Here is a 12062-nt window from a genome sequence, read left to right as displayed (position 1 = left end):
TCTTGTCCTGGTAAGAGTTGGGTCTGCCACAGGGAGATGTTCTCCATCTCCGGGGCAGGGGCTGCTGGTGACACAGGAGCCCACATGCCTCACAGAGCAGCCTGGATTCAAGAGTCAGGGCTACTGTGTCCCACCAGTCCCCAACAAGTCATCCTGCCAAGCTGAGCATCACAGATGTGATCCAAGCGACACTGCCTCTAAAGCAGCAGTCTGTCATCCTACGTAGCGTGTTTGGAGGCCATGCAGCATCCCCAGCCCAGATTCCTCTGATCCCACACAGAATCACAGAATGGTTGGGGTGGGAAGGGACCTCTAGAGATCATCCAGTCCAACACATCTGCTAAAGCAGGTTCACCAGAGCAGATCACACAGGATCGTGTCCATGCAGGTTTTGAATGTCTCCAGAGAAGGAGACTCCACAATGTCTCTGGGCAGCCTGTTCCAGGGCTCTGGCACCCTCAAAGTAAAGAAGTTTTTCCTCATATTCAGAGGGGACCTCCTGTGCGCATTGCCCCTCATCCTGTTGTTGGGCACCACTAAAGAGTCTGGTCCCATCCTCTTGACACCCACCCTGACATATTTATAAACATTGAGGAGACCTCCTCTCAGCTTCTCTTTTCCAGGCTGAACAGACCCAGCTCTCTCAGTCTCTCCTCATAAGAAAGGTGCTCCACATCCCTCATCATCGTTGTATCCCACCACCACCTCTGCCAGATGGTGATGACCTGCTGGCATTGGGTGCTGGGCCCTGCACTGGAAACTTCTCCAGAACTTCCTTAGCCACTGATCATTCCATGCAAGATGCAGCAGGAGCAGGAGTGAGGGTCCAGGATCTCCCTGTCCCGCTGAGGGTCCCCAGGCCTCCCCTCTAATGTCACACTCCTCCTATCCTGCTTTCCTCCAGCACCCCAGGCTCTTTGCTGCACCTGGCACATCTTCAGGAGGATGCCATGGGGACCTCTCACTTTGCCCCCCTGCCAGCACCTGAACAAGGTGTCCACCGAGGTCTGCACCAGGTCCCTGCGAGTGGGGCTCATCTGACAAGTTCCAAGGACATCTCGCAGGCTGGTACAGCAGGGGGCTTCAGTGACACCGCCCAAAACAGCAGAGACCCGCAGGTCTCCTCGAGGGACTCAAAAACCAAAGGGTCTGACTCAAAGAGCAAAGGCAGAAAATCCTGTGCTAGAATGAGATACACCCAAATTTTGTGAATGAACTGGGCTTGTTTGCTCTCCAGCATGTATTTATAAAAACCCCTCTGATATCCATAGAGCACTACAGCAGCTTTGGTTTGTCCTACTTCCTCTCCATGCTCCTACTTCGCCTATTTTTGCTGCCTTCAGCCTTTCATATGTACAACAGTGATTCTTTTCAAAGCTTCTCAAGGTCAAGAAAGTCCCTAACGAGGTGCATTAGGGCAGTTATTGATCTTTTCTCAGTCTTTCCCAGAGTGGCTCTGAACTGTGAAACCTCTGCTGGAAGATGGAAAGTTACTCAGGCCCTTCCCAGGTTGGTGAATTTTAATATTCGTGGCACCCAACTCGTGGGAATATCAAATCCTCTCGCAGCGATAGCCCTGTATGTCTCTCCACAGCCCTGCTGCAAGGTCACAGTCCCCTCCATCTCTTCGAGGACATCTCGGGTGGGTTTCTGAAGGATGAGTCTGGGCCATGGAAGTTTCAGGGACAGAACACCATCAGCAGTCAGATTCAGATTTGCAACACATACCGAAATAAGTGTCTGCTGGGAAAAGCAATCAAAGCTTAGCAGGGAACAGGAGCTGGCGTGAAGACCTATCCACGTTATATGGGCAAAAAGCATTTCCCTAAACTATTCCTTGGCACTTTCTAGGGAACAGCATTATCAATATTGTACAGATGACATTTTGCCATCAATTACTGCAGAACTAAACCCACGCTGCTGCCTAATGCAATACCAGCAGTGTTCCAGCCCAAACCGCGGCAGGAACAGGCAGAGCCTCCCTTCCCTGGGCTCCTGTCGCTGCTAACAGTGGCAGGTGATGCTGCTGCAGCTCCTGGCAAGACAGCGGCTCTCGTGGAACACTGGCCTGGGGGTCTCGGTGACCCTGGCTGTTGCCACCTTGGCACTGCCGGCCCAGGCAGCTTGCTAGCCCAGGAGCACAGCAATGCAACGGGCAGCAGCTCCAAGTCCTAGGGCACAGCAAATATGCTCCGGAAAACCACCCTGGCATTGGGGAAGCACTGTTGACTTCAAATACATCTTCATTTAGAAGTGAGGAAAGCAGGAATCCCTTACCTCACCCAGCCACTGTCACCCCCTGAATTTATAGTTTGGTTTTATGAACCATTGAAAACAATCTGCAGGCATAGGCAGTGGCTTCCTCCAAAATAATTAATCAGCAGGGTTTGCATAGGGCTGAGATTTGTCTACTAATAATATAATTGCATCTAAAGGAGGAAAGGAATCTGGAGCTTTGTAGTTTTTTGTGGGTTTTGGGTTGTTTTTTTTTTTCTTTTTTTTTTCTGATTAAAGAAACGAACAGTAGTTCTTAACATAATTTTCTAAGTAGGCAGAAGCTGAGAGCAGGCTCAGCAAGGCAAAGCCCAGCATTTGCAGTAGTCCTAGAACCTCAAAAGACACAAGCAGCAGAAGACAAGAGTCTGCAGAGGTAAAAATCTAATGGGGTTCTACAGAAAAAACAGCGGCAGGGTCTGGAGGGGCTGCGCCAGCCACAGAAACACAGACTGCAATGGTGGGACACCCATGGGCGCTGTGTGTCATCCCCCATCTGATGGGACCATGCTCATCTCAGACTCATCTGCCAGGTTACACATCAACCTGACCCCCAGCCCCACTTCAGCCCCCCAGGCTCGCAGGGGAGCCGGCGAGGAGCCCGGCATCGCCCAGCCCAGCCGCGGAAGCTGGCTTAATTACAGTGGGTTAAGCAGCACAGAAAACTCCTGAGTCACAGCGAGCTGTTAATTACCAACCCGTAAAGGGATTTGAGGGCTCATGGCGGCGAAGCCAACTCCATCTCGTCCTGTCATACGCAGCGCACTTGGTTTGACTTAAGTTTATGTGACTGACCTGAGTATTTATATCCCTGGGGCTGGGGTATTTTTTAAAAAATCACAATTTCTACACAAAAATTCGAGAGAAACCCAGCAATTGCTGCACTCCATGGCCCTCGTCTCCAGCTCCATCTTCCTCCTGCGGGAAACTCCGGGGGTCCAACCCCCTGCCCATCCTTCAGTGTGGCACCTCGCTCCTCCTCCTGTCCCCCAAGAGGGGACCCAGTCATCAGCATCCAGTTGAGCCCTGGGGACCCTGCCAGTCATCATTGCAGGACTCTGGGTTTCAGGAAAAACAATGTCAAAGGGGTGACCGACAACAGCTGCTGCCTGCTACACCAGGGGCTGCAGAGCGTGTCTGTCAGTAGCCTTTGGCCCTCTGAGTCCGGTAGGAATAGCAGGACCTGGATTCCTAAGGAAAAATAATGCCTGTAAACTTTAAGCACCCGTCCCCACTTGTCGTCCATCCGCCCTGTCACTGCAGGCAGGCAACTCTTTGGGAAGGGTTTCACACACACAGCATCACATGGAGGAAGGACACGGGGCTCTCCGGGGCAGCGAGCTGCCGGATCCCCAACACGGGCTCTGCCTGTGCCTCAGGATGAAGGTTTTTCTTACAGCACCTCCATCCCGCCTTTGCCCCCGCAAGGAGGTGGGGGCTGCCGGGAGCCATGCACAGCCCCAGACGCCAGCCCGGCACAGCGCTGAGCTGGCGGCACGCTCTCACCCCAGCTAATCCTCTTTGTGGCCAGTAGCTACTGACTATTTACATCCCCAGCGAGCGCACAGACCCTGGGGAAGGGGCAGGGGGACACGGTGCACCACAGGTCCAACACAGGCTAGTGGATGCCAGATCCCACCGCAGCAGGGGCAGGAGCCCAGCGCTCCTCCCCGCTTGCTTTATCCCCTCTTCTACAAAATTTATGTGCTGCCAGTAAAACAATTTCAGCACAAACCCTTTCCTCAGCAGCCCCTTTCTCTAACTCATCCTTTGGCTGCCGGGGGTTTTATCCATCTCACTGACCTCCCTTTTCCGCAGGCATCCCTCCCCGCAGCCGAGCGCTGGAGCTGCCACGGTGGCTCCTGCAAGTAGGGCAGGATCAGCCCATCCGCGGCGTCAGCACCTCGCACCCACGCTGCACCGTGCCCCAGGGAGATGTTCTGCTCAGGGCACAGTTTTGCCCAGCAGCACAACTTGGACCATGACGGAAAGAGAAGCTCAGTGTTTTCTGGAAAGTATTTGATACAGCGATCCACAAGCTCTGTGCAATAAAGCCATCTGAGCCATGTTTGCACCTGGCTGCAGATACAAGGGGAGCCATGGAAGGGGAAGACATCCCATGAAAGACCCAAACGCATGCTGCCCTTGCATCTTGATTTGTGATAACACATGCATTATCCTGCATGTGATATAATATATACATACATCATAGGCACATAATAAGGAACCTAATAGCATTGACCAGTGAGACACAGCATGTCCATGACAACACAAGCATTGTGAAAAGGATGGGTTTTGTAACACGGAAAAAAACCAAATGCAATTCTATGGTCTGGATGTGGTGTAGTACGTACCAAACACCAGTAAGAGGACCCTCCAGAGAGTGAGGCACCCATTGGAGGGTCAGGACCTGGCACCCAGGGATCAGCAGCATTCTTCAATGAAACTCATGACAGCTCCTGTTTCAGGCTAGTTAACTAGGCAAAGGGGCATCCTGCCATGCTTATTTAGTAACACAAAGTTCATGAATACATAGTTCATTCCTGCCTCAATACAAAACCCCTGGGGCCATCAGGGTTACTGGGAGAGCATCGTGCAGCGCAGGGCAATCACGCTCCAAGCCAGCTCTTGCCAGATCACTTGATCCCTTGGCAAACAGGGCTGTGAACAGCTGTGATACCTTACATCCCCAGGTGAGACAGCCCAGCACCTCAATGGAAACCTCTTCCCTGCCTGCATGTCACCAGGCTGAGACCACAGAGAATTTGGGAGAGCCTCAAAGCACCAGCTCTGACTTGGTGGGAACAGCTCGTGGTGCTGTTCCCAGGAGGTGGCTCCTGGAGGAGGTGTGATGAGGTGGGAGGAAGCTCCGGGCACCTGTACTTCTGTTCTGGCAATTCACACAAACAACTTCTTTAAAGCTGGGTAATGTGTATCCTAGCAAGCAAGCAAGAGAAGTGGAGGTCAGGCACACTTTTGGGCTTCCTCTCTGCTGGTCATTCACAACCTCCAGAGCCATGGGCTACCACAGCCCACACGCTTCTCCTGGGATGTGCTGCCAAAATGCCATGCTTGTACCTGAACTCTTCAAGTGTCCTAGGCTCCCAGTCCTCACCATCATCTTCTGACCATGCCCAGAAGCTCTCCGAGACCCAGGGCTAAAGGAAAGCCAGCCCTGTTGGTGGATCTCCTGGCATCTCTGGGCTTGGAGGCATCACCCAGCTGCTCACAGGTAGGACGCTCTTGGAGCAACCTTCAGCTGGACCAGAGCACCCGAGCACTCAGCGCACAGGGGCACAGCGACAACGAGGGAACTGTAAGTCACCTTTGCCTTTCGTGGCTTGGCACCTACACAACTCAGCTGTTTGAGTCCACAGAAAAAGAAGCTCTTTTAGTACTTTCTTCTCTTTTGCTAGGTTTGAGTGCACTCGGCTGAATGAAGCGCTGGGGAGGAGGCAGCTCCTTGGATGCCTCCCCAGGTGGCTGCAGAGGGTGGGATGGGATGACAAGGACCTAGAGCCACCAACTCCATCTTTAGATCAGGAGTGGGATGGGGACAAAAATACCATGAGTAAGTACTATTGCATCTTTCCAGGGAGATCAGAAGTTTTAGAGGGCTGTAAATAGGGGAAAAAGCCCTCCCCACTTCCTGCATTTCACTCAATTTCCTTCTCCTCATTTCATAATAGCAATTGCCAGACAGCAACACCTCCCACACATCCCCGCTGCTGAGAGCAGCCCAGAGATTTGACCAGTTGCCCCTCCTGATATTGACCATGTGTCCAACTAGTTGGGACCTGTCACGTCCCACTGGTGGCCCATGCGCGCAGCAGAAGCACACGTGGATGTGCAGCAGGAGCTCTGCTTCCAGCAGCGTGCAACACCCTGACGCGGTCTCACCTCCATCAGCAGGCTAATGCATCTCACGAGGTCTCTCCAAGCATGCAGCTCCCCTTCCCAAAGACCTGCTCTGGCCACACGCTCCCTGCAAGATCCACCTTAGCCACTTGCAGGGATGATTCCTCAACAGTTGTGATGAGTTTGGAGGCAAGCGCACGCTGAAGGACCAGGGTCAGTGAGCGTTAGGTTGCCCTTCACCCGCAGCATTTTGCACGATGCCGCCAAGGAACTTGAGCTCCTCCGGGGAAGCAGTGCTGCCAGTGTGGCCACTGGCTCCCGTTGTGTTACTGGGGTCACACAGCCCCCCAACAAGTACCAGCCTTGGTTCGGGTGATGTTTCCCACCGAGCTGTGACAGCCCACACCAACACAGGGAGAGCAGTCTCCCTCAGCACAAGTTCATGAGTGCTTCTGGCAGTGGAGATGACCTAGTTAGTGAAAATACGTGTCCTGTATGAGGATGTGAACATTATTTAGGGTTTCTTCCCCTCCCAAGACGGTTACACAGTTTTGCTGTGAAACTATAATCACATGCAACCCAGCTCCAACACCACAACAAAGCCACTACTGCTCACAGTGACGACAACTTTATTTGCAGAAAACAGATTCTTTTAGCGCTGTTTTGCTGCAAAATTCCATCCTCCCTCCCAAACCCAGGCCGCAGCGGCCCATGCTCTCTCCCTCCCTGCGACTCGGGCCGTTTGAAGCCGGGCAGGAGGCTTTGCCCAGGCTCCAGCGGTCCGTGCCGAGGATGCTGCCTGCCTGCCCCCCAGCTCGAGCTCCTCTGCACACGCCTGACCTGAGCTCACATCTCATCAGCTCACACACAGCTTCCCAGGGCAGTTTGCAGTGAAGGGCCTAATTCATAAAGCAATTAATGGATCAAGCCTCGCTACTTCAAAGAGTGAGTTCTGGTATTTGTGTGAATCTCAGGGCTTGGGACAAGGCTGTCTGAGCTGTGGGCAAAAAGAGGATCAGACCACCAAGCGATTTTCTCAAATCGAGCAAACCTAAAGCCTGAATGCAATAACAGATCTTGCAACGTTTCTCTTTCCTCAGAAAGTTTTCGTCAAGAACATTCACAACTCAGGTGCTGCACTTCTTCCTCAACTCTTACAGAAATAAATCCCGTAAACCAAGCCATCCATTCTGAGCTGCATAATGACTCTGTGTAAAGGGAAACAAAACCTAAGACATCACAAAGCCCAGGTGAGACATCGCTGTGGGGCTTCACTCTGTGTGAAAGCACATGGATATCACAGTGCTGAGCAGCAGCAAGAAACCCTAAGATGGACACAGGTGCAAGGGTGAGTTTGCCAAGGGTGTCTGAAAGCGTTTACTCAAGAGATGAGGGAGCCAAGGAAGAGTCCAGCCTTCAAAATCTGAAATTTAATCCCAGGTGTCAGATAGTGACCCTAGAGACAAGCACCGGGGAGAGGTCACCTTTCCATGGAACCTGCAGAGAGTACCATGTTATCAGGTACAACCTGACCCCAAATTAATTCTCTAATTAATTAATCAACAGGCAAGTGCCAAGGGGAGCACATTAAAGCCATTACGTCAACCCATGAGGTTTCTGAAGCCTGGAAACACATCATTGCCCAAGAACATGCCAACATGGGGCTTCAGCCCTACCCAAGGAACCACACAACGCTTGGACACCTTCTCTTCTCACCCAAACCCTCAGGGTGGGAAGGAGGCAGCGGTAGGAGCAACAAGCAGAGCATTTCAGTCAAAAACAGCATTATGTACAAGTAGGTGGCCATCTGACAGCTTTACACCTCCGCACACGCTGTGTACCACGCCGGGAGAGCGGCTCTCCTCTGCCACAAACAGCAGCAGCTTCAGGAAGAGGAGAAAATTACTGGGTGTAATTGAAACTGCAGGGAGGAGCTAGGGACATAAAATGTAATTACCCACTGTGGAACAGAGCCAAAATTAGTAATCCTACTTCTGGTCATTTAAAGTTCCCATTAACTTTTCCACGTGCTGATGATTTCGGTTTTGTGTCTTAATGGCTGTGAGATGCAGCACTTCCAGAAGAAAGCCCTGTGCATCCTCTCATAATGGTCTCAAATCACCTGAGAGGAGGGAGTGAGGGTCTAGACTTTAACTGAGGTCTTCTCCAAGGGTGTGGAAGATCTCCCTCCCTAGCTAGCTAGGGGGAGCAGGATGATGCTCCAGCTGAGCCCCAGTTGCACCCCTCTTTTCTCTTCTCCAGGCATCAGTGGCTGGAGCTGGCTAAGGTGCCTTTTTAGTGCTTGGGAAGATCATCTGGGTGGGCATCACAATTCAGAGACCTCCGTGACTACAGCTGGTGAGAACGGGCGGACCTCAGACCACCCCAGCCTCCTCCTCTCCTTGCACTCCATCTCAGCAGGCTGCACCATCCCCAGCCAATTCACATCCGAATGACACCCTGGACACGTCCACATCCCCCCTCCGCTCAGCCACTCCCCAGTCCTGCCCCAGGCACCATGGCACAGGGCCCTTCCATCTGGAGAGGGCAGCAAAATCCAACAGGACATCGTGTGCCCTCAGCTGACTTGAAATCCTCTTGTTGAGGTCCTGCCACCTTCCCACTCCATGCCAGCTCCCTGACAGCCTCACCACCCGAGGATGCAGGAGCTGCAGAACACTCTCCACCAGCCTCCTCCCAGGCCTGGCCAGGTGTCCCTCTGCAGCACCAGGAAGAGGATGCTTGTTGGTGACTCTGGCACCTGCATGACCTGTTTCTATTTCCTCACCCTGTCCACTGACTCCTTGGACACCTCTGTGGAGCAGTGGGCACTGCTGGGGGTGCTCCAAACAATGGCCACCCCTTGCTCCACTCCTCATGTGAAACCAGCATGGAATCAGTGTACACATATGAAATCCATCTCTGTCAAGAGATGGAGGACCACAACCTCCACCACTCTGGCTTCACCTGGCAGGGATCAGGCTTCAGCAGCTTCCTACAGGCTTTTCCTTTGAAGGAAAATGCACCACCTTTTCTCCACTTTAAGCAAGGAGAAAGCACCAACCCCCAGCTCAGAAGGCGCCCGCCCCCGCCAGCCCCCTTACCTCCACCAGGTGAGGCGTGGGGTTGAAGCCACACATGTTGCAGACCTGCTGCCGGCAGCTCGTGCAGGTGTTGTAGTTGGGGGGCTCGCCGGAGCCCACGTTGATCTCTGCTTTGCAGAGGGGGCACAAGACCTTTGCTTTCGGCACTTCCTTTGGCTTGACACCCTGCTCCGGCTTGCCCGGCTTCGCCACCGGCGCAGCACCAGCCCGGCCCTGAGCCCCCGCGGCTTTGGGACCAGCTTCTTTGCTGGCATCACTGAAGACAATTTTTGGAGGCACTTTGCCAGGAGAGGGCTGGCTCGGAGGGGGGGCCTCTGGCTGGACCGACATAAGCGTGCTCGCCTGGGTTAGGAGAGATGCCCCAAAGCCAAAGAGCTTCCCCGTGAGTCCCTCCTGGGCTTGGTCTTGTGCTCCAGCCCCAGGGGCCGGGACGGCAGGCTTCACCCCGGGGTCCCCCACCGTCTTTCTCTGCTCAGAGGAGGAAGGCTTGGCTTGCTGATGCTGCGGGGAGGACCTGGCCACTTCCTGAGGTTTCGGCTGGCCTTGGCCATGCGGTTCCCTCTGCGGCGCAGTGGGGTGAGGTTTGGGCTGCTCAGGAGGCTGGGCACGGGTGGCTGGAGGGCTTTTATCCACACCCGGTGGGTGCTTGGCTGGGGAGTGGGAGGGGGACGGTGAAGGGGAGTGGAGCTGCTGCTGGCTCTTGGAGCGAGGAGCGGTGGTCATGTCCATCCCCAGCGCCCGCTGCATCTGGCAGTTCAAGCACAACCATTCCTGTACCTGCAAGACAAGGAGAGGACATGGGTAGTGAGCGGCAGGCAGGCTATGGCCAGCAGCCCCAGCGCACCCTTAGGTTCCCCTAAACAAACCCTACGTAGCTAGAGCAACAAGTCACCAACCCCTGAAAAAACACGTTTCAGTACCATGTTCTTCATGAAAAGTATCTCACAGTCACAGTGAACAGACTCCATCTGTCACAGGTACCCACGGCACAACACGCCGGTGCAAAAGCTTTATTTAGCTTTGCTTTGCTCCCAAGGCTTCTGCTGTGAAGCTCCTGCTGCCACGAGGCTCTGCCTGCAGCCAGCCCGTTTCGTGCCTCCCCCAGGGCAGAAGGGCCTTTCCGAGGGCTCCCGGCCCCACCACCTCCCTAAAGCACATTTCTTTGTCCTCCTGCTTGGTGACCAGAGCCAAGGCCCCTCAGACAGGAGCAGAAGGCTGACAGGAGGGGCCACTCTACAGAGAGACACTGCTATAATGCCTGTGTACAACTGCGATGCTCCCCAGTGCCGGCACGCTGCCCGTTGCCACCGGGTACCTCCCGAGGAAAAGCCACTGTCAGATGTCCAGTGCCTCCCTGGGGCGGGCAGAGATGGTTTTTTGGGAATCAGTGTGGTGGCTGTGATATCACATCCAAAAATTTGGCTCTGCAGCCCATAAGGGACAGCGGGGAGCGAGTTCTCCTCGCAAGATGCATCTGCGCTGCTGGGCAGGCAAAGTGCCAACCAGGGAGTAAACAGGTAATTTTCACTCTCGCCACGATGAACTTTTGAATACAAATGAAAAATACAATGCTCCCTAGCTAAGTGGTGATAAATGAAAAGCTTCTTCCCTCGAGAGATGTTCCCTCTGACATATTAATGTCTGAATTAAGTTAATTAAAGAGGCTGTATGAAAGCTGTGTGTCTTCCCATACGAGGAATCCCCAGGATGCTCAACGGCTGTACAAATATTAATATATAGCCCAGTCAGCAGAACAACCGAGTCCACCTGCAAAGGATTTCTCCAGGACAAGCAACTAAGGTGGCAAAAAGAACCAGAGCATTCCCAGAAACCAGAGCAGCATCCAGGACAAGCCACCCAGAGCACCCAACAGCTCCCAGCCCCTGCACCCTCCTGGGGCTGCACAAGATGCAGATTTTCCTGCCTTTCATTTCAGGAGCTGTTTCCTCACCCCGGTGTTACGGATCACTTCTGAGACTCGACATAATCCCACCGCAGAGACATTGACTGCCCCAGTTCCTTGCCCAGCCCCAAGTCTCCAGGTCTGCCTGGCTTTTTGGTTCTGCACAACTGACTCATAACCTGCCCATGGGGTTTTTACCCCTATACTGCAACCACAGGTACATTTTAACCTTTTTTTGCCTTGCAGGAGCTGCCTGCAGAGATACAGTTGGGTGTTTTGGCAGCTCCTCCGATGGGACAGGACAGTGAGTGCTGGGAGGAGAGGCTGATGTGCCCTGAACCCTTCCGCACAGGTCCCCTCCCCAGGAGCACGCTCATAAAGCCATCAAATAATAAACTCATGGAAATACAGGAAATTCAGATCAACTAGGAAAGATGGATTAAAACCAAAGGGCACCTGCCTGCTGCGCCCCTTTGCTCCCTGCCCAGCCCCTGTCTGCCTTGCTGTGTTGCAGAGAGCTCCTTGTTGCCTTCATCTCCAGCAAAGCTCTTCCCATCACCTCTCAAGCCTGGCTGCACGTCAGCTCCGTCTTTTTCTCAGCCTTCGCTGTGCGTGCCGAGCTCCCACACCACTATCCCCACCAGCCTCTGCTCCAGTATTTCATCCAGAGCCCAGTGAAAAACAGCCTCTATTTTTTCCGAGCAATTTTGCATTACATTGTTGGTTCTCCAAGCTGCTCCAAATGAGCCACATTATATTTAGCTCCTGAAAATATTGCTTTAGTTTTTAATTTTTTATGGTCTTGCTATCTCTCTTCTGACATACAAAACTCCTTGCATTATTTTTGCTTTCACACCCCCCAGAATTTCTTCCCACTATTTATTTCAGGAGAGTGTCTCCCAAAATCCCGTCAGCTTTGCCTA

The 12062-nt window shown here is 53.2% G+C and overlaps 1 protein-coding gene across 1 annotated transcript in view; it reads right to left on the bottom strand.

Annotated features, from left to right (window-relative positions):
- The window catches only part of BSN (bassoon presynaptic cytomatrix protein), a 90681-nt gene that overhangs the window by 33464 nt on the left and 45155 nt on the right, over positions 1 to 12062 (bottom strand). The window contains exon 3 of the mRNA XM_065642624.1: positions 9237 to 10013. Within this exon, the coding sequence (XP_065498696.1) occupies positions 9237 to 10013 (777 nt within the window). The remainder of the gene's footprint in view (positions 1 to 9236; positions 10014 to 12062) is intronic.

The sequence above is a fragment of the Caloenas nicobarica genome, chromosome 11 (genome assembly GCF_036013445.1).
Source record: "Caloenas nicobarica isolate bCalNic1 chromosome 11, bCalNic1.hap1, whole genome shotgun sequence".
Taxonomy (NCBI): Eukaryota; Metazoa; Chordata; class Aves; order Columbiformes; family Columbidae; genus Caloenas; species Caloenas nicobarica.
The sequence above is the reverse complement of the archived record's forward strand: the minus strand, read 5'-3'. Positions and strand labels throughout refer to the sequence as shown.